General features: G+C 32.9%; 5 protein-coding genes and 1 long non-coding RNA gene across 12 annotated transcripts; 4 read left to right on the top strand and 2 right to left on the bottom strand.

Moving 5' to 3' along the window:
- The first annotated feature begins 68 nt into the window (after positions 1-68).
- Positions 69-3069, top strand: LOC114880527 (PRKCA-binding protein). 7 transcript variants are annotated; one of them, XM_029196629.2, is made up of 7 exons: positions 112-161; positions 418-598; positions 707-729; positions 861-920; positions 1379-1697; positions 1776-1971; positions 2090-3069. In XM_029196629.2, exons 2-7 carry the CDS (start codon positions 596-598, stop codon positions 2782-2784), a joined length of 1296 nt encoding a protein of 431 aa, XP_029052462.1. In that variant the 5' UTR covers positions 112-161; positions 418-595; the 3' UTR covers positions 2785-3069. The 7 variants fall into 7 exon arrangements, with proteins under 7 accessions (XP_029052463.1, XP_029052466.1, XP_029052462.1 ...); XM_029196631.2 differs by lacking the exon at positions 861-920; XM_029196627.2 differs by having other exon boundaries at positions 418-729.
- Positions 3070-7833: 4764 nt separating this feature from the next.
- LOC114880534 lies at positions 7834-10841 on the bottom strand. Its single transcript, XR_003790092.2, has 6 exons — positions 10779-10841; positions 10622-10697; positions 10052-10524; positions 9805-9913; positions 8092-8313; positions 7834-8022 (listed from the first exon to the last, which is right to left on the bottom strand). It is a non-coding gene; the product is annotated as an uncharacterized LOC114880534 (long non-coding RNA).
- Positions 10842-10968: 127 nt separating this feature from the next.
- On the top strand, positions 10969-13876 carry LOC114880510 (glycosylphosphatidylinositol anchor attachment 1 protein). Its single transcript, XM_029196590.2, has 10 exons — positions 10969-11176; positions 11254-11471; positions 11640-11796; positions 11883-12091; positions 12171-12388; positions 12547-12734; positions 12834-12958; positions 13041-13237; positions 13315-13482; positions 13573-13876. Exons 1-10 carry the CDS (start codon positions 11035-11037, stop codon positions 13844-13846), a joined length of 1896 nt encoding a protein of 631 aa, XP_029052423.1. The 5' UTR covers positions 10969-11034; the 3' UTR covers positions 13847-13876.
- A 230-nt stretch (positions 13877-14106) lies between these two features.
- On the top strand, positions 14107-19533 carry LOC114880509 (intraflagellar transport protein 122 homolog). Its single transcript, XM_029196589.2, has 16 exons — positions 14107-14322; positions 14476-14585; positions 14642-14762; positions 14886-15096; positions 15175-15248; positions 15321-15591; positions 15711-15872; positions 15981-16278; positions 16352-16722; positions 16808-17200; positions 17313-17727; positions 17862-18088; positions 18188-18569; positions 18652-18818; positions 19000-19161; positions 19273-19533. The coding sequence occupies exons 1-16, from the start codon at positions 14270-14272 to the stop codon at positions 19357-19359; spliced, it is 3504 nt and encodes a 1167-aa protein (XP_029052422.2). The 5' UTR covers positions 14107-14269; the 3' UTR covers positions 19360-19533.
- A 92-nt stretch (positions 19534-19625) lies between these two features.
- On the top strand, positions 19626-21808 carry LOC114880512. The gene is made up of 9 exons (XM_029196592.2): positions 19626-19812; positions 19893-20045; positions 20143-20273; positions 20364-20496; positions 20600-20722; positions 20880-20963; positions 21098-21250; positions 21340-21468; positions 21601-21808. The coding sequence occupies exons 1-9, from the start codon at positions 19695-19697 to the stop codon at positions 21708-21710; spliced, it is 1134 nt and encodes a 377-aa protein (XP_029052425.2). The 5' UTR covers positions 19626-19694; the 3' UTR covers positions 21711-21808.
- LOC114880511 (prostaglandin E synthase 2) lies at positions 21794-24287 on the bottom strand. The gene is made up of 5 exons (XM_029196591.2): positions 23710-24287; positions 23189-23263; positions 22749-23086; positions 22550-22661; positions 21794-22434 (listed from the first exon to the last, which is right to left on the bottom strand). Exons 1-5 carry the CDS (start codon positions 24010-24012, stop codon positions 22069-22071), a joined length of 1194 nt encoding a protein of 397 aa, XP_029052424.1. The 5' UTR covers positions 24013-24287; the 3' UTR covers positions 21794-22068.
- Between the last annotated feature and the right edge of the window lie 132 nt (positions 24288-24419).

Below are 24419 nucleotides of genomic sequence, written 5' to 3'. Positions count from 1 at the left end.
ATATGTATGTTGACTTATGTACAGTTGTTATGAAATAAATAGTTTGCCATGAAAAACTTATTCATTGACAAGGAATAAACTATTTTCTCAGTTTATTGTTAGAATAGTAATTAAAAACAGTAATTGGTAACCATTTGTTGTGATCACTTATTAGAAGTGGAGTAAGTTTATATACACATATATTTATCATTTTATCTCTTTTCCTTGACATGCAACTTTTTCTCATAGATGATAATAAAAGGGTGTATTAATTTTGTCTTAACATAATATAACGTGTTAAAATTTCTCATAAAGGAGTGTTTTGTTCATTAATATAATAGATCAGATTCGATTAAAAAAATCTGTTGAGAGAATTTCAGTAATATACTGATACAATCGATGTGTAAATCATTAACACAATCCTTATTAACATTACAGATTGCAAGCATGGATTATGACGATGATTTCTTCTTCGAAGAGGATAAGATGTTGGTTTCATAAACCTGCTTATTTAATACACGATATTTGTTATACTTCAGTTTAAATGTGCTTGTTTTTTTCCTTGTAACATGCATGTCTGTATGTCACGGTGTAATGGAATAGTTTGAAGGAAGAAATGGTAATATCTATAGATAACATTGATTTAAAAGAATTTAATGAAGAACTCAAAGATAATTGTTTTGTTCCATTAACCACTGTGTCATTGGCTAATGTACAACCGCATCAGTTTCTCATGATGGAAGATCGCATGTACGCATTGTTATTTTACTCTTTTACTTATCACTAAAAATTTTTCTTCTTTATATTTTACATTTTTAAAACCTTATAAATTTCATACTTTTTCTTTTTTCTTTTTTTTTTTTAATCATTGCGGAATATAGACCCGATGTAGAACTGGTCAAGCAAGATCAGTCTCTTCATCAACCACTCAACAGCACAATGTAAGTTGTGATAATAATATGCTTGTTGCTATAATTATTTACTATACTATAGTAATTGATGTTTAGTTTACTTATAATATTTTATATAAACTAATAGTATGATTTAATATTTTTTATTATAATATCAATAAGTATTTAATTATTATCAGAACACTCAGGTAAGAATTTCCTAAATATTTATTTAATAATAAAGGTGTATTTAAATTCTTATATTGTTACTTATTCATTTTTATTTACTTGGTAAAATATTTGAAGCATGAACTGTTGAAATCATTTTATGTTCTATGTTGTGTAAATTATTTGCCATATTTATGTGCACTGCATAGTAATTTTTTATGTATTAGCTTTCAGTTTCATTAGCTGTTATTAAATTTTATTTAATGATTTTGAATATTTATAATTTTAATATAAACATAAATATAAATATTACACACTTTTTATTGTATCATTTTATACAGGGGTATGACCATAACTTCTGGCAATGTTGTAATACAAAAGGATGGCAGTAATCTTATAGGCATAAGTATCGGAGGGGGAGCACCGTTATGTCCATGTTTATATATTGTACAAATTTTTGATAATACACCTGCAGCAATAGACGGTACTCTGCAATCAGGAGATGAACTTGTAGCAGTGAATGGTACATCGGTTAGAGGAAAGACAAAAGTAGAAGTTGCAAAGATGATACAATCTTGTGATTCTCAAGTTAGTATTAATTACAATAAATTACATGCTGATCCAAGGCAAGGTCGTACGCTTGATATAGCCTTGAAAAAGGTTTGTATAGTTCAAATTATATAGTTGATTATGAACAATTAACCTTTTAATTGTTCTAATAAATTAATGAAATTTTAGGTGAAACATAGATTGGTTGAAGGAATGGGAAGTGCAACAGCAGATGCATTAGGATTATCGCGTGCAATTCTTTGTAACGATGCGCTTGTGCAACGATTAATGGCATTACAGCGCACAGAAAATTTGTATAGAGGTCTTGTTTCTCATGCTAAATCTACTTTACATGCTTTCTTTGATTTAATACAAATATACAAAGGTACGTTCAGAAGTCTACTGAAAATTAAAGCTTTTTTTAAAACTATTTTCATAAACTACTCAAAGTAGATGCATTAGTATTGTCTGTAATTCTCTAAATAGTATATTATGTGTTCTAGTATTTGGTGATGCTTTTGCTGCGATAGGAGTAAGAGAACCACAACCTCGAGCTAGTGAAGCTTTCAGACAATTTGGGGAACAGCATAGACAAATGGAAAAATTTGGAGTAACAATGCTAAAAACTTTGAAACCCATATTAAACGATTTAGGCACATATCTTCACAAAGCTATTCCAGATACACGATTAACTATCAGCAAATATGCCGACGCGAAATTTGAATATCTTTCTTACTGTTTGAAAGTAAAAGAATTGGACGACGAAGAACAAAGTTATGCAGCATTACAGGAACCTCTTTATCGAGTGGAAACAGGCAATTATGAATATCGGTTAGTATTAAGATGTCGACAAGAGGCACGTGCGAAGTTTGCGAAACTTAGATCAGATGTACTTGTAAAACTTGAATTATTGGACAATAAACATGTTCAGGATGTTGTATGGCAATTGCAAAAATTTGCAGCTGGTCTAGCAAAATATTATTCTAATACACGGGATTTACTATCTGCTGTAACATTATTTCCCGTTGAAGTCGATTTATCGCATTCTGCGTTTCAATATAAATCTACCGGACCGCAAATGATAACTGACGGAGAAGATGTAGATGAATTTGAACCAGAAGAAAAATCAAATACAAATGAAGATCTACTCATAGACACGCAAAATATTTCGCTTACATTCGAATCTGATAATATGTAGCAAAGTGATTTTAATTTACAAAGAATTCTGAAAATCATTATTAATGTAATAATGTTTTCTTCGTATTTCGCGTTCTACTTTCAGTGATTTTTTGTAAATCAATACCAAAGGTAATTATTTTAAAAAGTATATGTACCAAGACTTTGTATATTATTATTGAGAAACACGCTTCTCATAATAAGTATTAATTATAAAATTGAATAATGCAATTATTATATTTTTAATTCTTATAATAAACATACTATGTTACAGTTGTTTGAAATATATATTTTGATGTTATTTAAACATAGAATAGTAATTCAAAGAATTTAAGTATTGAATATATGTATGTACTGCATTAATATACCGAATAGCGTTGCTGGGGATAACAGGTGCGCTCCCCACTACGCCTACCATGGCAATGGGTGCGCTGCTTGACATTAAGCCACCCCATCTAACAGTGATGGCAACGGCTTGGAGAGCGGCCATCCGTCTCCATCAAGCTGAAGGATGGTCCCCGGCGAGCGGCGGGCACACCGAGATCCTCAGGGATCCGGGATCGGAATTAATTCTGACCCACGGTGAAGACCGCTGCAAGACGGAGTACTTCTTCAGACAGGAATACGACATAATCATACCAGAAAAGGAGAAATGGCTGGAAGACCCTAACGGCATCCTGACTCCGGGGGGACTGGTCTGGTTCACAGACGGCTCCAAGACCGGATCTGGCACCGGAGCCGGGGTAGCGGAGGAGAGCCCAAGGGTCGAAATGACCCACAAGCTGGGCCACCACGTTACGGTCTTCCAAGCAGAAATGTTTGCCATCTGGGCCTGCGCCAAATATAATCTGGAAAGGGCCCACTCAGGCAAACACATTTACATATGCAGTGATAGCCTGGCCGCGCCCAGAGCCCTCCACAAAGTGGAAATTGGGTCGAAGCTAGTCAGGGACTGTGCACTGACTTTGAGACAGCTATCTCTGAACAACAGAGTTAAGCTGTTATGGGTACCAGGGCACGCTGGTATCCCAGGCAACGAGAGGGCTAACGAACTGGCACGAATGGGGGCGACAAGCTCCCAGCCATGCCATGAGTACCCCATAGGTTGAAACCTATGCGTTGAAAGGCCTGGCTAAAGACTGGTTAAACCAGGAGTTCACCAAGCTCTGGCACAACGCAAACGGCATGAGACACACGAGGGCCCTACTTAAGGGACCGTCAAAAAAGCTGGGTGACACCCTAATTCACCTGGATAGGGCGCAACTGCGCATGCTCGTGGGCCTAGTGACAGGACACTGGTACACGAGGAAACACCTCGCGCGCATGGGACTCATAGAGGAGTCGATATGCCCGAGGTGTGAGGAGGAGGACGAAACACCTCTCCACGTATTTCTAAGATGCAGGGAACTAAGGGCCCTAAGAGGATCAATCCTGGGGACCCAAGAACCCTCATCATTAAGCATTTCGGCTGGCCTGGTGCCGGTGCTTCTGAAATTTGCAACAGAAGCCCAGCTATCAAGGCACAGCCAGTAAGGAGGCTACCTAGCGGCCCTGGTACAATGGTCCCCAAGGACTGAGTGCCCGGCTAGCCTCAACCTAACATAATAATAATAATAATAATGTACTGCATTAAATAGTACAATAGTATCTCGTCGGTATATCGAAACTTGGTTAATAAACCTATGCATATCTAACGATAACATAAAACAGAGATAAAGTTGCATTAAAGGTATCAGTGTCTCGAGCTTAGCGTTGCCGTATCTCAGTTATAAAGGTGTGTTCAGTCTTGTTGGATTTGTAGTTGCCGATTCGTGTAACGGTAGTCGGCTGGGGGGGGGGGGTCGACTCTATAAATTAGCCGTTTCACAGCGCAACTCTGAAGGTTTAGTTTCCTTTTGTTTGTTGAAGAAGGTTGGTATTCAGTCTGTTATCCGCGGCGAAGCATCGATCTTGAACGACACCATTTTGCAATTGTTGATCGATGTGTCGACCCAATGGCCGTCGACAATTCGGCTACGGTTGTATTTCCTTTTGCCGAACTTGGCTTCATCGATCTGAAATAATATTTAAAGTACAGTAGTAAAATAAAGGAATAATAACAAAATTAATTAAAAACAGTATAAAAATTACCTGCACAACGATTGCAGATCCTGCTTCATTGATCCCTAATGATTGCTGCCTAATTTTAGCGTGGCTGTCTGCATTTTGCAAACGTAGTCCACTATCATCTCCCGACAATAGTGAAACCACGCTGCAATAGTGTCCGTTGGTGTCCGTCGACAAAACATCCTCGTCCTCTCTGTGTACTACAATTTCTTGTAGTTCTCAACAATTCTTTTTCCTTGGCCCATGAAACAGTCGATTCCTTCAAAGTGGGCAAGCTGTATAAATCATATTAAATAAAATTCATAAATACACAGAAAATTAAAATGCATAAATCATATTAAATAAAATAACACATAAAATTCAAATACCTGCATAAATTATATTTTACAACATTCATTTTTTACAAAATTACAAAAAATAAAAAACAATACAGAAAATAAAGAAATAACAGAAAAAATCCGAATAATAATTACAACACGATGCTTGGAGAAATATTACAGTTTAATAAAAAAATGAATACAGAATTAAGGGGTAACACCACTGTAACAGCTCGAAAAAAAGCGTTTTTTTGGCAATTTTTCTTGGAAGGAAAGGTAATAGAATAATAATATTGGGGGCAGGTATTAAGCATATATTTAGGTATTAAAAAAAAATTTTAATTGAGAAATATTAAAAAATGGCGGCACTAAAGCCATTCTAGCAAGGCATGTTTAATTTTCAGCGCTCTGCGACACGCAGTGTAGCTGGTGCAAATTTTAATCTATGAGAAAGAAAAAAATATTTTCTACATGCTTATAGTTAGTGAAATACGTAGGGGATTTTAAAAATATTGATTTTTATGTGATTGGTGAGTATTTGAATAAAAAGCGTTCAATTTTCTTTAAAAAGAGGACAATCATTTGTTAATAAGTAATGTTTAAATTAACTTATCGAAAATTCCGTACGTATTTCACTTCGAAATGTTATTTTAAAGATATTGTTAAAAATTCGAATGAAAAGAATGAAAATTGTTCGAGTTATGCTGCGTGCCGTTTTGAAAAATCGTGTTTCGAGAAAAACGCGTTTAAAGTTTTGAAATGTGTTATGAACATGAAGAAATGAAAAATTCGACTGTTTTAAATTTTTTATCATTAATCTGCTATCCCAGGAACATAAAGCTGCCCTTCCATGTTTAAATATTCTTCCTCATTCTCTTTCCTCGAAGATTGTAAGGTAGAGCGTGCCTCTTTTGCCGCATCTGTCAAAGAGCGCTTCCAGACAAAAATTGTATGATTGGACACCAATATCCATCTCCAAAGCTTTCATAATTCGAAGAATGTTTGTCAGGCCATCATTAAAATTGCACACAGCAATATCAGTCGCTATTTTCAAGACTTTTTTGCCGCTTGAATAAGATTCTGGAGCCAAATTCCAAACGGTAGCATTAAAGCTTCCGTTGCTATTTTCTGAAGACATCCATTGTTTATTAGAGAAGTTAGAAATCAAAAGGTAGGACATTAGGTTGTACCTTCCCAACAGGGATTAATTTGACACCGGTAGTCGTTTCGAAGCAGTCCGACGCGCTTGGGAAAGAGCTTGAAATTTCAAGGAAACAAATTTCTTTCAGGTAATAACGCTTTTGCCCCATATTCTAGAAGATTCAAAGCATCTTTTAAGCCAATAAAAAAAAATCGATTTTTCGAAAAATTTAGTGGTGTTACCCCTTAACAAAAGATACCTAAAATAAATGAACAGATTTCCAATTTATGTGCGAACCAATCAGAAGATGGATAGAAGCAATATGGCGTCGTACTAATCTGTCAAACATCACTAAATACGTACATTTTTAAACAATTGGTTTTCTGGATGTTTAACTTGCATTTTCGAATGTTTCAGGTCAAAAACTATAAGATATACAAACTGTGTACTCTTACATGTGTAACGTGAAATGTTATCACGTGAACATGTTTAGAGTGGTATGGCGACATTGTCGTGGGAATATTTATCGATAGTCTGCAGTATCCATATGTCTCGAATATCTGCCGAGGACCTTTGTATCGATGGTTGTAAATCAAGAGCGAAAGTTAAACCATCTGTGCGTTTACTTATGTGAAAAGACAAAACCTAAATTGTAAACCCCTCGACATGGGTGATCGAGCTGAGAGAAGGCCGGAAATCCAGAGAATGGAATAGTTTCACTTCGAAGATTCCTAAAAGACTAATTTATGATAGACCATATCCAATTCGTTGTTTTCGGCCAAGTCACGAACGGTCCTTAAAAGTTACGAAGTCTTTTCCGATATCCTGTCTATTCATGCACTCTAAAAGGGTCGTAAATTTCTTCAAGAGTTGCCAAGGTCTTGTCGTTTCCTATTTTCTCTGGGTCCCACGCTTTTTCGTAGCACATGTGCGCTGCAACGTTCTAGCGTCTTGGCGGAGCGCCTCCACTTCCACGCGCCTGAGGGTGGACCACAGGCAGGAGAAGGGGCCTACACAGGACGGGGTGGGCTCCTCCACCATTGGACGAGGGATGATCCTGAGGGAGGATCCAGGATCCACGAAGGAAGGGGCATCGACCGACATCGCGCGAAGATCTCCTCCGTCAAGCGCGGAACGGGCAGAATGATTTTGTCAACTAAAACAGACGGATCTTTCTCACGTGCAATCATAGCGCATTTAAAGTCATAGTTTTCAAGACTGTTAATCAAGAGTCGAATTTCAAATCGTAAACAACTGTGAACGATAGTTTGTTTCATTTTCCTTCAATCCCGAAAATCCCTATTTCCGCGAAACGGACACGCAACATATTTGGTGACAGCGGTGGGATAGTTCAAAAAGTGGAGATAAACATTCAAAAGGTGATAATTCGAAGAAAGCAATTAAAACAGTGAAATAACTGAATAGTTAAATAAAGTGATTGTGACAGACTTATGTACACTTAAATTACTTTATCAGCTCGCGGGTGTGTATTAAACAGTTAATCGAATATTTTACAAACTATTTTATTGAACATTATAAATAAGTGGACAAAGTTTTGTGCAACTTCTCCCTCTTGGGTTTTGGCGCGGTTTCCCCAAGAGCGAAGGGTAAATGCCGGAGACAGGTGATTTCGGCTGCCGTGCAAGCCATCCACCGAAATCACGCGCACCTCATCCACATCATCATTGAATCATTCCTGGAGCACAAGAGAGGACGAAATAAAATCCAGAGACCTGAGCGGACTTCCTACGGAGCTGAGGCCTACCTGAAGCAGCTGATTGCAGACGGATTTTATTGGAGTACCTGTTGCGGAGCTAGAGACCATCGAGCCGGAGTACTTAAGGACCTTTCCCATGAACTGAGGTCAACTTGATCAACGGGTCGCCGTCGGATGGAATCGTACACGTGTGAAAAAAGCAACAGTTAAACAAAACTTTAAGTGATTTCCTGCGGAATATTAATTGATCGTTGCAACAGAACTGTAAGCCTAGAATATAAACAATTAGACTGTAGAATATTAGTTTGAAATTGTTAAAACTAATTCGATAAGATGCCGCCGTATTTAAAGAAATTAGTAAGGGCCAAGAGGAGTCGCAAAAATAGTCTGCGTGGTGCTAATGTCATATTTGTAGAGGATGTCTCGGGAGAATCTCCCAGCATAGGGTCTTCTTTTTCCTTGCATAATATTGAAACTCGGTTACAGGAGTCATCTCTTGTACCCGTCCAGTCTACGATACAGAGCTGTGGTGCGACGGGTGGCGTATCAATTCCATCTAGTAGTACGGCTAATAATACACTTATGATTCCATCCAGGCCACTACCTTCTAACGTGTTAGATTCCTCTTCAGATGTGAATGGGCATCCGTCAAATAATTCGGGTCTAGGCTCATTGCAACCTCTCTCTAACAATGTGATTAAGGATGTGGTTACGATACCGCTTGAGCTTCCAAAAACCTTTACTCATGTCGAGTATGACATAATAAGCAGTTTTATTCCTCATTTCAATGGAAAACCATCTCTAGTAAATCATTTTATTGCTCAATGTCGGCTTGCTGACACCTTAACTAGACCTGAGGACAAGACCTTTTTACTCGCTATCATTCGAAACCGTATGCAACACCGGGTTTACAGGGGCATAGTAGGTGATGATGATCCAAAAACCGTGGAGGAATTAATAGCTTTAATTAAATCTACATTTGCTCGGAGTTTCGATCTAAATAATACGCAAAATGAATTAAATGCCGTATATCGTCGGGAAAGCGAAACAGTAGAAGAATACGGATTTCGTGTTAATGATATTTTAGATCGTGGGGTACAGGCGGCGAAGGAAGATTTAAATTCAGAGAAATTTGTGGAAGTTAAAAAATTGCTTATGGCGAGCGCGGTGACCGAGTTTTTAAGGGGATTACAGAACGACGTCGTCGCGAATACCCTTTCTAAAGATGATATTAAAGAATTAAGAATGGCTATAAAATTATCATCTAAACTTGAAAAACATATAAATTCTTCACGGACATCTAGGAGTGCGAATGCTTTTGATATTAATCCCAGGGTTTTGACAGCAGAAGTGCGAAAGAAAACGTGTTTTAGTTGTGGGAAAACTGGTCATTTTTCTAGGGAATGCTATGCGCGACCGGATCGTCAACGCGGGAGGGCAATTCGCAACGCGCTTAGGTGCCGAGAATGTGGGAAATTAGGCCATACTGATTTATCGTGTAGAAGGAGAAATACTAATCGTGTTTGGAGAAAATCGCGATCACCAGTTTCCTTCAATTTCTGAAAATCAAGGAAGTCCTTTGAATTCGAGAAGGGATTGTTAGCAGTTCTATTTGATGTGGAACATTTTCGACCCTACCTTTATGGCCGACAATTTACATTGCTCACTGACCATAGGCCCTTGGTATGGCTACACAATGTCAAGGATCCAACATCTAAAATTATGAGGTGGCGGAATACGATTATACTGTAGTATACAAACCTGCAAAGGTTAACGCCAACGCCGATGCACTTTCGCGAAACCCCGTAGACACCTGTATAAATCCTAGTCCTCAACAAAAATCCGTATGGTTTGACATCAGTTGTAAATTCTGAAATAAACAGATGAAATGTTATTTATTAGAAATGAAGTTCTTGTGACTTCTGCTTTCCTGGTGCATGGGAACGCAGCGGTCGATTTTAACGAGGTTACGAATAAGGTTCAATAAAAGTACAATAAAAGTTATTACCAAGTAAGTTCAGTGTTGGAACTGCTGATGTTGTTAATCTTTTCCTCATGAAGTATTTTTCTTTAAAGTACTGTACGCGTCCACTAAGTTGAGACTACTAAGGATTGGTCGAAGCCAAATGGGCCAGGCTAAGACACCCACACTTATACAGTTGACCCACACGCATTCTCGCTATTCGCTCTCTAGGTTACAGCTACTAGTAGAAACTACTACTACTACTACTACTAGGCGAGGGTTCGAGGTGAGGAGTAGGAGAAGCGTTTCACACCTCGAGTCTCAACTTAGTAGACGCATACAATAGCTACTACAGATCATCAGAATTTCAGTTTTCAGGTGGAAGCACTGACTTTGGGTTGTCACATACTTCCACCCATTGTGCCATCCTCTTCTTATCCTTTCTCTCTTAGGGGAAGGAGAACATCCTGTTGTTTTCGTTAATACACCCTCTGATGATGCATATTTTCTTCCTCTTTCTTTAAAGATACATTTTAATAATTAAAATTAAATATATTACTAAAATAGCAATGTAAACAGTTATGTTTTCAGTAACAATTTTTAAAAATTCTGTACTTAATTTCTATCTTCTACTGCTGTTGCTGCATCTCATCAGCAGAAGTTATTGAAAAACCTAAAAACCTAGAAAAAACTTTAAAAAATATCTTTTTCAATAATAATAATAGCAATAGTAATAATAATAGTAATAATTATAATAATGGAATTCACGAACCTGGCAATTCAGTCATCTACGCTGCCACCATGTGCAACCATGTGCGCCATATTTCTTTTGTCTCTTTAAATTTTGAAACATTTGAGAAACGCGGGAACATGACGTCACGATATCTTTAATTGTGTGTTAAAATCGGTGATACAAGCTATGCATGTAGAGAAGTGACATCAGCGCCTCCTGGTAGTGAGGCGTAAATCTAAAATTTGCACCAAAGCACAAGAGTGGAGTTTGGAGTCACAAATTTCCAAAACTGAAAATGGGTTTGTTGACAGATCCGAGGGCAGGATCGGGGAAAATAATAAAATTCTTATTAAAATGGCAACGATCTCTTTGTTTTTTTCTTTATGTAAGTGGAGTTGTTTGGATATTACTTCTTGCCTTACCTGCATTTAATGATAGTGAGTATTCAATCAAATGTTCTATTTAAATCAATAAAATTAAAATATACTTTTTAAATAATACTTGAATATTTCAGATACTTATTTTTCTGAAAATGCTTTATTACCTGGATTAGTTACAAAAGAGAGTAACTTAGAACAAACTGCGAAACAATATTATTTGGAATTAGTTCATGAAATGAAACATTATCCTGATACAATGCCGTATGCTTGGATAGCTGCAAAATTAAATCAACTTCATTTGGATGTTTTTATACACAATTTCTCATTAATATATCCCTTTCAAGAACAACAGGTATTCTTTGTTGTTATTACAATTCCTTAAAAGTATTCCTTAGTAGTTGATATTGATATTGATATAAATATCGTAATTGTTATTTGGCATGTAACTAATGAAAATATTAAAATAATACATATGTATGTGTACATACGTATGAAGATTGACTAAAGATAACTTTTCTAGTTTACGGGGCAAAATATATATGGAATTATAAGAGCTCCAAGAGCAGCCAGTACAGAAGCTGTTGTGGTTAGTGTTCCTTTTAGGTCGATTAATAGTATTTATTTGGATACAGCACCTTCTGTTGCTCTTCTTCTTGCATTTGCTAAATTTTGTAGAAGTGAGTATCTAAACGAAAGGTATGTCTAATTGCTTATCTATAATTAGTAAATCATCCCATAAATTTGTTTTTTTTTGCTGTTTTAGAACAGAAATATTGGGCAAAAGATATTATATTTCTAATAACAGAGCATGAACAATTAGGTATACAAGCATGGTTAGATGCGTATCATGGGGTTACTAGTGGTAGCAAAGGTGTACTTATGGCTGGGGATCTCTCTGGTCGTGCTGGTTCTATTCAAGCTGCCATTAATTTAGAATTACATTCAATGAAGATTTCATCTATCGATGTTAAAGTATATTTTTTATTATAATTTAATATAGTTTGGTGATCGGCTATTCCGTTCCACAGGATTGAAATTAATTATTATGTAGGTTGAAGGATTAAATGGACAATTACCCAATTTGGACCTTTTCAATTTAGCACAAAATATGATAGCAAAAGAAGGAATCAGGCAGTCAGTTCAAAGGCGTTTTGATGTTAAATACAAAAACAAGATTAAAAATTGGTGGTATCATTTTAATACACTTCTTATGATGATTAGTACTCAAGCTACCGGTATCCCCACTGGAAATCATGGACTCTTTCACAGGTATTCAAAAAATTATAGCAACAAAGTGCTAATTTTCTCAATTATCAAAAATGTTCTTCAAAAAGACTGGATTATTATAATTTAAGCAATATTTTTTTAAATAATATCACAGACCTCTTTTTTTGGAATGTAATATTTATACGTCTAATAATATATAGATTTGGCATCGAAGCAATTACTTTGGAAGGTTTTGAAAAGCCTGGACAACAAAATTCTGAAAGAAATTTTTATCAAGTGGGTCGTATTGTTGAAAGTATAGTTCGATCTTTAAATAATTTATTGGAACGTTTTCATCAGTCTTATTTTTTCTATTTACTTCCATCAACTGATACTTATATTTCTATTGGTGAGTAAAGATATAGTATATTTAAATGTAAATATGAATACTTGTTTTACTTTTTTTTTCGATAGTTTATTTTATCGTTTATAACTAAAAACATTTTAGGACTTTACATAAGGTCTTTAGTCCTGATTATTGCTGCAGTATTTATAAAAGCATTTGCTATGTGGCAAAAGCTTCAAATATTCACTTCTAAGGAAAATAAGGAAAGCACTGTTAAGCAATTAAAGGTTTGTCGTTATAATCGTATTTATAAGAATGCTATGTACAAAAATTACAATTATTTAAATGTTTATAGAATATATTTTATAGATAGATGGATTTGATATCGGAGCTATTACTTCAGAAATATTATGGGCACATATTTGTGGAGTTGTAATTGCAACATCTCCTAGTGCAGTTACATATTTTGGTAGAAAACTGTGGAATTTACGCACAGAAGATTCTATATATTTTAGTTTTATGGCAATAACTATTTTAACATTAATATGGCCATTCTATTCGAAAAGGTAATTTAGAGTATTCGTTCATTAACAATAATGATACCATGAAATACATATTGTACATAAATTTTTATTATTTTTAGGCAAATGAAGTATAAAAACGCAGCTTTAGTTTGTGTAATTGCGTTAGTAGAGTTGGCCACTATGTTGATGTGTATAGCAATGCATAATTTTTCTCTGGCCCTTCTTGCTGCGGTAGTTTATGTACCTGTAATTCTACCAATAACACCAAAAAAACATTCAACTAACAAGTAAGTATATTTTAAGAAATTAACTAGTTATAGGACGTACTTGAATATTTAATAAATATTACTAAAATTTTTAATAAAACTATGTTCCAGATTCCGCAAAGTGATATCCTTTCTTTGGATTCTACTACATCCATTTATGATCACAACTTTAATCATAATGTGTTATACATATGTACATTTTTCTACTGATCCTTTCCTCTCAATTTTATTCCGTGGATATCGTGCTACAAAGCAAGCATTTGTTTACAGTATTATGGATTCAATGATTTATGGAAATTGGTTTTACAATGTAACAATTTCTATAATGCTTCCTATTTGGCTACTATTTTGGAACATTTTATGTTCAAATAACATACATGCTTAATACATTTAAATAAAATTTTTACCACGATTATTTTTTATATATCTATTTCCAACATAATTGTCATACTTACTTAACTATAGATATATACATACTAAATTCCAAATAAATTACTTGTGAAATTAAGTTTTTAATCTAATTATAAAAAGAAATTTGTTTTTTACATTGTTTTCGTTAAAAAATGAAAATATTTAACCAATATTCCTCATTTATTGGTGTTTTTGGCCTTTATTTATGTGTGGGTAGAATTATTAGAAAGTGTATTGGTGTGTTATTTGCTTCAACATGGCATATGGCATGGCTTCACCGCATCACCGCCATATTAATCAGTTTCCGTGGAAACCGTCAAAACAAACGTCTGTACGAAAATGTTAGGGATGGCATCTTAAAATTGTATCGAAAAATTATCTTATAAAAAAGTAAATCATGAAGATTTCTCCAACTTGGGTTGATAAAGTTCAAGATAAATCAGAACGATGGTAATTATGGAAATAATGTTTTTAGTAATATGATAATGTAATTAAAAAATTATTAACATTGAGAATAAGCTTACAAATATTATGCTTCTATGTATATAAATACTTTTATTTTTCAACCAATAAAAACTATTATTAACGCAAATGTTATTGCAGTATATATGATTTATGCTTTAATCCAGACGGGACTCAATTAGTTATTGCTGCTGGGCAGCAAGTTCTTGTTTATGAAACTAGTGAAGGTGCTTTGATTCAACCATTAAAAGGTAATTTGAATTATAATCTACTAATATATAAAGTATATTTATGATGTATTTTATAGGGCATAAAGATGTAGTTTACTGTGTGTGTTATGCAAGAGATGGTAAAAAATTTGCATCAGGAAGTGCAGATAAAAGTGTTATAATTTGGACATCAAGATTAGAGGGTATACTGAAATATTCGTAAGTTACATTTAATGAAATTATACCTACCTAGTAGTTCTTAAATATAATTTTTCAAGGTTTCTTGGATTAATTTTTCTATATCATTATCTAGAAACATAAAAATATATTTCACATTTTTAGACACAATGAAGCTGTTCAAGCTATGCAATTTAATCCAGTGTCGCATCAGCTCTTAAGCTGTTCTCTATCAGATATAGCATTTTGGTCCCCAGAACAGAAAGCAATTGTAAAGCATAAGTCGAGAGGAAGGGTCAATTGTTGTGCTTGGACAAGCGATGGTCAATACCTAGCCATTGGACTGACAACTGGCTATGTTTCTATTAGAAATAAAGTTTGTTTCTTACGTTTCAAGCTTCTAAAAAATAAAGTTCTACAAAAATTATTTATCAAACTTATTTGAATGTTTCAGAATGGAGAAGAACAGATACGTATTGAAAGACAAAATGGAGTACCTATTTGGAGTTTATTGTGGAATCATCAGTGGTAATGAAACATGATTAGAATTTATGTAAAATTCATAATAATACCTTTAATAAATTTCTGTATTGTTTATAGGGAGGATCCAAATGATGTCCTTTGTATCGCAGAATGGAACGGAACTATATCCTTTTATTCAATGTCAGGAAAACAAGTTGGGAAAGATAGATTATTAAATTTTATTCCTCTTAAAATGTGTAACTTTGCAGGAGATCAATACATTTTAATTTCTGGAAGTAATAAGCAATGCGTATTAATGACATATGATGGAATCAAGTTAATCAATATTGGTAATACATTTTCTTCTTGGGTTTGGAGTTGTGCTGTACATCCATCATCTACACATATTGTAAGAATTTGTTTCATTTAGTGTCATTGTCTATTTGATAATTTCTTATTTTGTTATACAATATCACCTAATATCATGCTATACTTATTCGCTTAACTATCTTTCATTTATGTATTTAGGCACTTGGTTGTCAAGATGGTACAATAACATATTTACAGTTATCATGGGATGTTATACATGGATTATATGGAGATCGGTATGCATATAGAGAAAATATGACTGATGTAATAATTCAAAATTTAATTACTAGCCAAAAAGTCAGAATCAAATGTAAAGATTTGGTACGAAAAATTGCACTATATCAAATTGAGTATCATTTTAATTGCGTGTTTTAATACTATGCTTAGCTTGATCAGTTTATATCTGTAAAACTTATATTTTACTTTTAGATATATCGTATTGCAGTATATAAAAATAGATTAGCAGTTCAGTTATCCGAACGTGTGATAATATACGAACCATCAAATTCTAACGATGGAATGCACTATCGTATACGTGAAAAATTGAATCAAGCATTGAACTGTAATTTACTTGTGGTCGCGGCAAATAATTTAGTTCTATGTACTGAGAAGAGATTACAAAGTTTATCATTTAATGGAATTATAGGAAGAGAATGGATACTTGACGGACTAATAACTTATATAAAAGTTGTCGGTGGACCAGCTGGACAAGAATGCCTTATCGCAGGTTGTTATAGAAATTAAAAACTGGTTAAAAAAATTAAGGTTTAAACTGATCTCTTTAAATAATTTTTATTTAGGTTTGAACACAGGTTATATAGTGAAAATATATTTGGATAATCCATTTCCAGCGTATATAGCAAAAATAGAGAGTTCTGTAAGGTGCCTTGATATTAGTTCATTAAAGGAAAAGCTTGCAGTTGTTGGTGATCATGGAATTCTTTCTGTGTTCGATTTGTATACAGAAGAGAAACTCCAAGAATTTCAAAATGTAAATAGTGTAGCATTCAACAGTACTTTTGAAGATATAATGTGTTTCTCTAGTGGAGAGTATTTAACAATTAAAGTTGGAACATTTACGGAATATAGACAAAAATTTTCTGGATTTGTTGTTGGTCATAATGGATCAAAAGTCTATTGCTTAAATGGTTCTTCTATTGTTACAATGGAGGTAATATTGAATTTTCTGAACATTATTGTGCATACATGTTTATCATATCTTAAACAATGTATATAAATAATTAAAATGTATACAGGTGCCGTTATCACTGTTTATGTATCAGTATTTGGACATCGGTCTCTTTTCTCATGCTTATAACATTGCATGTCTTGGAGTGGCAGATTCTGACTGGTTTTCCTTAGGCACTGCTGCTTTGGAAAACTTAGAATTGAACATAGCATATGCTGCTTTTGCCAGAATAAAAAATCTAAAATATATAGAAGTTCTGTCTGAAGTGGAAGAGAAACTGAAATCCGGAGAATGGGGAAAAGAAGCATGTATGGCTACTGCTGCGGCTGCTATGGGAAAGTTAAAGGATGCTGCAAAACTTTTCCAAAAAGCTGGTTTGCAACAATATGCATTAACCATGTATTCTGATCTACGGATGTTTGATATTGCGCAAGAATTTATTGTTAATGGAAATAACCAGGTAAGTGGCTAAGCATTTTTAATTTAATTTTATGCCTTTAAGTAAGGATTATTTATATTCCGTTGAAGTGAAAAATGAATCAGAAGTGAAAATTTTCTTCGAATTTATTCAGGACCGTACAATCCTACTGCGTAGAAGAGCAGAATGGGCGAAAAGTCTTGGGGAACCTCGTGCTGCAGCAGAAATGTTTCTTTCAGCGGGGGATATAGATCGCGCGATTAACATAATTGCAGAATATGGGTGGATCGATATGTTAATTAAAGTAGGCAGACAACTTGATAAATTGGATAGAGATAATCTAACAGTGATTGCTAAAAAGTTAAAAAATTTGGGTGCAACACATGGTGCAGCTGAAATTTTTAGTCGTTTGGGAGATGATCCTGATGTAGCGGATGTTTTAGTGGAAGCTCAAGCCTGGCCAGAGGCATTTGAATTAGCTGAAAGAAATCCTAAATTAAAAGCTAGAATTTATGGACCATATGCTAGGTGGTTAACAGAAACTGGTCATTTTTCTGAAGCTCAGGAAGGTGAATACAAAGAAACATTTTTTTTGCTGATTACATATAAAAGTCATATAATTTATTTATATTATGTTTGTGAATAATACACACATTAGTACACACATTATAATATTAAAATTATTATTCACATAATTTCTTAGCATTTCAGATAGCTGGCCAATCAGATGAATCCATAACAGTCTTAACAATGTTAGCAAAGAATGCAGTAACTGAAGAAAGATTTCGTGATGCTTCTTACTTTTACTGGCTTCTTTCTCAAATCAGTTTAAACCTCGACAAAAATGTTGAGGAACTGCAAAGTACGTTTCTTCAGTATCATGAGAAAGCTGAAATTTATTATGCTTATTATGAAGTACATAAATATGTTGTAAGTAAAAAGTAAATATACCTAACACAACTTTAACAATATCAGTACGATTATGTTATTGAAAATTAAAAAATAATAATAGCAAGGATTTATTTTTAGGAAGAACCATTTACATCATTAATGCCGGAAGCACTTTTTAACATTTCACGATTTCTTTTAACAAAAACTGAAAACAGTCAAATAGAAGGGGTTTCGAGATTTACTATACTATATACTTTATTGAAACAAGCATCCTTTCTTGGTGCTAATAAATTAACAATGCAGCTGTTCGAAAAGCTACGCAAAACAAAAATTCCAACAAATCAACTTAGCCAGTTAGAAGTTTTGAATTTAATGTCTCGAGCCTCTGCTTATAAAGATCCTGAAGATCTTTTGCCTCTTTGCTATAAATGTTCAACTTTTAACCCTTTGTTGCCATCAAATAATCAAGGACATTGTGTTCAGTGTGGTTTAAAATTTCAATATTCCTTTGTAATGTTTGGTAAGTTTCACTTTTAATTTATTTAACAAAAAGTAACGTAAACAGTAATGTATCATAAATTGAAATCATATTGAAATTGCAGAAATTTTACCATTAGTTGAATTTGAATTAGAAGAAGGTATTTCAGACGAAGAAGCAGAAAAATTAATAAATGAGTCACTAACTTCATATAATGATACATCAGATAAAGATCAACTTTCTGTTACTTCTGAAGTAGATCTCTTTACTGCACGTTTAATGAAATATGAGGTATGTGATTTAAACGATTAAATGATAAAGATAAAAAGGGAAAGATCTCTTGATTTCTAGGAAATGTTAGATTGTTTTATCATATTATAAAGCAGAAACATGTCCATGAGTTACGCTGAGACGTTGTACGCATGCTCGTATTTATAAAAAATGCAATGCTAAATTATGTTCATTATTTCAGGAAAAATTGAACACTTCCAATATTATTGTGGGGAGAAATGTTTTGAGAAGTATGGATCCATGTACAGTATTAATTACAAAGTGGCCAAAACCATTCAAAACAAAATATTTCAAAAATTTGTTACCTGATCTACAAATTACTTTCTGCAAGTCTTGTTTAAAGGTGTATAGGATTATTTTGCCATCTAACTTAACATCGTATTTGAACCAATTTCTGTTATGATTTGGTCAAATTCATGTGATTTGCCTAATAATTTTGTATTATTTCTTTCAGCTGTTTCATTTAGATGATTATGAATTGGCTTTATTACGACATGGGTATTGTCCATTTTGCAGAACATCAAATAAAGTCTCTGATTAAAATTTGTTATCAATTTAAATATATTTATGTTAACGTAATTTTATTTCTTTACTGTAATAAATTATTATTGTTCTGTATTGCAAAAGATTAGAGCACAAATATTATATAAAATATAGATAACTAATTTGTATAAAAAATAACAGTAAATGCATTAATAAACATTATTGTGGCCGAGTCTGTTTTACACTGAGTATGTTAAAAACAATCCAGTTATGTACACCAGAGTAAATATTAGCTTGGCTCTTATATAGACGCTAATTGTTCTGATTGCTTAAGCACCGTTAAACGAAATCCTCGACAGCATTGAACACGTTTGAAGAATTACAGTTTGAACCATGTTCCGTCTAGTCTGCATAATAATTTTCATTTTTGTAAATTCTGCCATCTGTCAAATTCGCCAGATGGATAATAACAATATTGTGGAAACTCAGAATTCAATGCTTCAAGGAAGATGTAAGTAACTGAAAAATAAACAGAACAGAACTATGTTTTAAAATGATATTTATTTTATGTATTGTGCTTTGTTTTAACAGTTTTCCCGCTATTTAGTGTTATCCGTTTTGCAAATTCACAATGTCTGGCTAGCAACAATTTAAATGGCACTTGTTTTACCAGAAGAGAATGTCGTGAGTATGGTGGAACACCGTCTGGTACTTGTGCAAATACACATGGTGTTTGTTGCGTTTGTAAGTAATTTTAAATCATATCATACGTTTTTGAAAATTAAAACAAATAATATCTTTTACACTTCACTTATAATTAATTCAAACTTAATCGTTACAGTTCAAAAAACATGTGGTTCCACTACAAACATAAACAATACATATTTTACAAATCCAGAGTACCCAACAACTTACGAAGGGGATGGAAGATGTACAATAACAGTGCAACGTTGTAATTCAAATATATGTCAAGTAAGCTAATGTAATGTACATTATGCTATTGTATTATATTGTATAGTACGTATTTAAAACCCTAAAATCTTACATAAATTTTTGTTCTAGTTGCGTTTGGACTTTTTAGAATTCAGTCTTGCTTCGCCAAATGCTAGTGGGATTTGTGACTATGATTATTTTTTGGTTTCTGGATCTGGCACTTTAGTACCTCGAATTTGTGGGGAAAATGCAAACCAACATGGTAATAATTATGTAATAATTAAATATAATCATGACATTTTAGATAAAAGGTGTGTTTCTGTTGCTTAAAATTATATAAATTAAAATTCATTAAAAATTTTTAGTTTACATAGATTTTAATGGTAATACACCAATTATGATTTCAATTGATACTAATTCTGAGTATACTATGGATCGTCGATGGAATGTAAGAATTGAGCAATTACCTTGTGATTCTACATATAAAGGTATGCATGTATCTTACCGTTATAATTGCATTATTGTAGATATAATTTCCACTTCAGTTGAGAATGACAAAGATTCAATTTTAATATAAAATTATTTAAATTTTTGAAGTGTATTTTTCTTATACATTTATATTGCTTACATTTGTTGTTATTACAGCTCCAAATGGGTGCTTACAGTATTATGATACTGTTTCGGGCACAGTAACAAGTTTTAACTATGGCACAACACAAAATCCGAGAGGTATTTAATAACAGATTAAAAGAAAAAAGCATTAGAAATAAACATATGTTTATAAATATGCAAATGTGTATGTAATTGAACACAATTAATGCTGCAATAAACATAATTTTTTTCAATGTTATTAAATATTGCAGCCCCAGAACTTGGTACAAGACAAATTGCAAATACAAATTACGGTATATGTGTAAGAATGGCTCAAGGATATTGTGCCATTGAATGGTCTCAAACGAATTCAAATTCATTTTCTGTTTCTGGAGACACAGGTTCTTTTGACCCTACTATTATAGGTAATTACGCGATAGAATTCTAATTATTTATTACATTGATAAACAAAATATTTATAGAGACACATGGTAATTTTTAAATTCATAACTAGGTACTGAATATGCAGCAGAATCAGGAACAAATTGTACTAAAGATTTTGTTATCGTTCCGCATCCGTATGAAAAAGGTGTACCAGTTGGTGTAGAACGATTTTGCGGTAATGGTTTTGTAACAAAGACTTGTAAGTATTTCTAAACATTCTTGTTATCGTTTATTGTGCTTATTATACAAAGGAGAAATGGAATTTTATATATATATATACAGATTGTTACAACAATTATCAATTTTAAATACTTTGATATTTTTATTTTAGCATATTCTAAACCATTTGTATTGTATGTTGTTACAAATGAAGATGAAATGGGGGAAATTGAAAATAAAGGATTCTCACTGACGTATCGTCAGTTACCTTGTGCGGTTTAAACAAAAAAGATATTTCTATTCTGTGCCTCAGTACTTAGCCTGTATAATTCAATTGTAACTATCGCAATAAATATAAATAAAAATTAAGTTTATAATAACATCGATTTTAATTTTTTATTCTATGAAAGTCAATATTACAGATCATACAGAAATGCAGAATGTAAGTGTAATTATACATATCTGGTCTTGTATCATGATATAGTTTCAAATGTATAACTAAAATAATGTTATTAATACTATAAGTAAAAAATAAAAATCAACGTTTCAATGAAGCAATGAATCGAGTGCAACATAATTTTAACGTAATTGGCTTCAGCAATACAAACTAGTTTAAAATAAATTAATATGTATATTTACATTACTTAGGTATCAAATAATTGCTTCCTGAATGTGCTTCTACCTCTTTTGTCATAGCATTATACCATGTGCTCAGTTTTGTGTTATCTAAGACATCTTTAAAAGCATCACAGCCTTCTATGCTTTTCAAAATCCCATAAACAGTGAGATCTGATAAATTAGGCTTACCCCCTCCCATAAATGTGCCACCGCGTTTTTTAATAGATCGCAACCATGTATTAATTTCGTCATACAGAGATTGTCGAACATCATCTTTAAGATGATGTCTTTGTTTCAGTCGTTTTGATATAATCCACATTGCCATTGCACCTATATTTATCATTATTAATCTTTCCCATGTTGGGAAATATTCCTTCCATTTACCGACCTAATTAATACAAAAATTATATTCTTAATTTCTCTTATAATCTAAAATGGATTTTACTAATAAATTTAAGTAATTGTCACTTATATATAAATCAATTGTTTCTCTCCATACTTACTTCAGAAAACCAATTGAAAGTTTTATAAGCTTCATCTAGTGTTCTATATACATTTGGTGAAAGTGTATGAACAAGTGTATCATCAGCCCATTTTCTCCATTTACGTTCTTCCCTGTAATAATGATAAAATTTGTTAGTAATGATAATAATTATATGAAAATAACTTCAACAACAAATTATATTAAATAACATTACTCACATAATATCATTCATGTCTATATTTGAAAGCAGAGTTTCTTTATACATTAAAAAGTATTTGTTCATGATTTCATACTTCAATTTACTGTTTTCATCGTGCATTGCTATACTAGGATAATCTTTTACTAAATCTTCAATTTTTAGTGATCTATCTTTTAGATGTGATGCTAATAGTGAAATAATCATTGAGCTATCATGTAGAGGTTCATATCCAGAATCTATTTGTGCTAAAAGTATTGGTACTTTTTTGTAAGAAGACCATGATATCTCTTTTCGCAATACTGGATCAACTTCCACGATATCATAAGATATTCCATAGTAATCCAAAAAGACTCGGACCTAAAATATGTTTACATTCATTAGTTTATTTACATGACTTACAAGCACAGCTTCTTGGCATTTATTATATTAAACAATAATCTATTAATATAAATGCTTTACCTTGCAGCAGAAGGGACATGTTTGATATTGAAAAAGTGTTAATTTTAATCCTGTTGTATCGACAGGTGAAATTATCTAAAATAAAAATAAATTATTCAATTTAAAAAATATTTCAGTAATAAACATTAAGTACTTTTATAATACCTATACTTTAACATTTTAACTGCCATGCTGAATTTAATAATCTTGCCAAATTAATGTTATTATTAATAAATCATATTATCCATTATTCTGATGATATTTAGTCCTTTCTCTTAGGTATAATTTTAAGTACTTACAATAACCATTTATAATTGGTTAAGTAAGATGACCCCATAAAATGGGTAGCAGGACCTTGTGAGAATTCATGCATTCACCCAGGTATATGAGTGACTTGGCAGTCAAAATGCTAATACAGAAAGTATAATAAAAAGAAACATAATAATTAATAATATATATGTATCATTTTTCTTTGATAGTGTTTAAATACATATTCAAAACTTTATGAAGTAATATAAGTATATTGTTTAAATTGAACCTACCTGCCTGGAAATTGGTACTTGTGGTTTCTCTTTAAGTACTTCGACTATTTGCTCTTTACCTTCAAGATGAAAAGTTTTGGAACCATCTTTATTTATGTACCAAGAATAACCCGATGTAATAACTACACCAATAGGGAATCCAATAGAAATTCCAACTAAACTTGCTTTGAGTACAGTTTTAAATGTAGAAGATTGTCGAGCTGCGGACAAAAAACTTTCATTTCTTGTTGGATATTTTTGAACAATGTTTTTGAAAGAATATACATTTTGTGGTAATCTTGATAGTTTTCTTAACATGGACATTGTAAAGATTTATGAATTATACAATTCAAAATTAATAAATTATTTAAAATATGCTTTTAATGCATAAATATTGTTGGACACCTTACAAAAATGAGTTAAAAGAAATAAAATTATTATATGTCAAAATTACACAATAAATATTTGATATTAAAATATACAAGTTAATTATTAATTAGAATTGACACCATTTAGTTGTGTTTGGATTTGTAGTAACCAATTATAAAGGTTATGTAACACGCGCGCACGCGTATGTATTTATTTTCATTTCACAAGAGTTCATAACTAAGGCGCGCAGGTTGGAAGATGGTGGGGGAACGTAGCGAGCCTCGGAACTCCCACTCCGCTAATCGCTTCCCACTTCGTTAACTGCGAGCTTAATATACAAGGTGAAACAATAGTACGATTGA

Source organism: Osmia bicornis, chromosome 6 (genome assembly GCF_907164935.1).
Source record: "Osmia bicornis bicornis chromosome 6, iOsmBic2.1, whole genome shotgun sequence".
Lineage (NCBI taxonomy): Eukaryota > Metazoa > Arthropoda > Insecta > Hymenoptera > Megachilidae > Osmia > Osmia bicornis.
Note: the sequence above shows the minus strand (reverse complement) of the source record. Positions and strands in the feature narration are given on the sequence as shown.

Coding starts and splice junctions, on each gene's coding strand:
- LOC114880527 (XM_029196627.2), top strand. CDS start 596: ATGGTAATATCTATAGATAACATTGATTTAAAAGAATTTAATGAAGAA. Junction 1,698..1,775: donor TTGATATAGCCTTGAAAAAG/GTTTGTATAGTT, acceptor ATGAAATTTTAG/GTGAAACATAGATTGGTTGA. Junction 1,972..2,089: donor TTTAATACAAATATACAAAG/GTACGTTCAGAA, acceptor TATGTGTTCTAG/TATTTGGTGATGCTTTTGCT.
- LOC114880512 (XM_029196592.2), top strand. CDS start 19,695: ATGTTCCGTCTAGTCTGCATAATAATTTTCATTTTTGTAAATTCTGCC. Junction 20,274..20,363: donor GTAATTCAAATATATGTCAA/GTAAGCTAATGT, acceptor TTTTTGTTCTAG/TTGCGTTTGGACTTTTTAGA. Junction 20,964..21,097: donor CACAACACAAAATCCGAGAG/GTATTTAATAAC, acceptor TAAATATTGCAG/CCCCAGAACTTGGTACAAGA.
- LOC114880511 (XM_029196591.2), bottom strand. CDS start 24,012: ATGTCCATGTTAAGAAAACTATCAAGATTACCACAAAATGTATATTCT. Junction 22,662..22,748: donor ATAGACATGAATGATATTAT/GTGAGTAATGTT, acceptor TCATTATTACAG/GGAAGAACGTAAATGGAGAA. Junction 22,435..22,549: donor CTTTCAATTGGTTTTCTGAA/GTAAGTATGGAG, acceptor TGTATTAATTAG/GTCGGTAAATGGAAGGAATA.
- LOC114880509 (XM_029196589.2), top strand. CDS start 14,270: ATGAAGATTTCTCCAACTTGGGTTGATAAAGTTCAAGATAAATCAGAA. Junction 14,586..14,641: donor TTTGATTCAACCATTAAAAG/GTAATTTGAATT, acceptor TGTATTTTATAG/GGCATAAAGATGTAGTTTAC. Junction 16,723..16,807: donor CTTCTATTGTTACAATGGAG/GTAATATTGAAT, acceptor AAATGTATACAG/GTGCCGTTATCACTGTTTAT.
- LOC114880510 (XM_029196590.2), top strand. CDS start 11,035: ATGGGTTTGTTGACAGATCCGAGGGCAGGATCGGGGAAAATAATAAAA. Junction 11,797..11,882: donor ATTTGCTAAATTTTGTAGAA/GTGAGTATCTAA, acceptor TTGCTGTTTTAG/AACAGAAATATTGGGCAAAA. Junction 13,483..13,572: donor AAAAAACATTCAACTAACAA/GTAAGTATATTT, acceptor ACTATGTTCCAG/ATTCCGCAAAGTGATATCCT.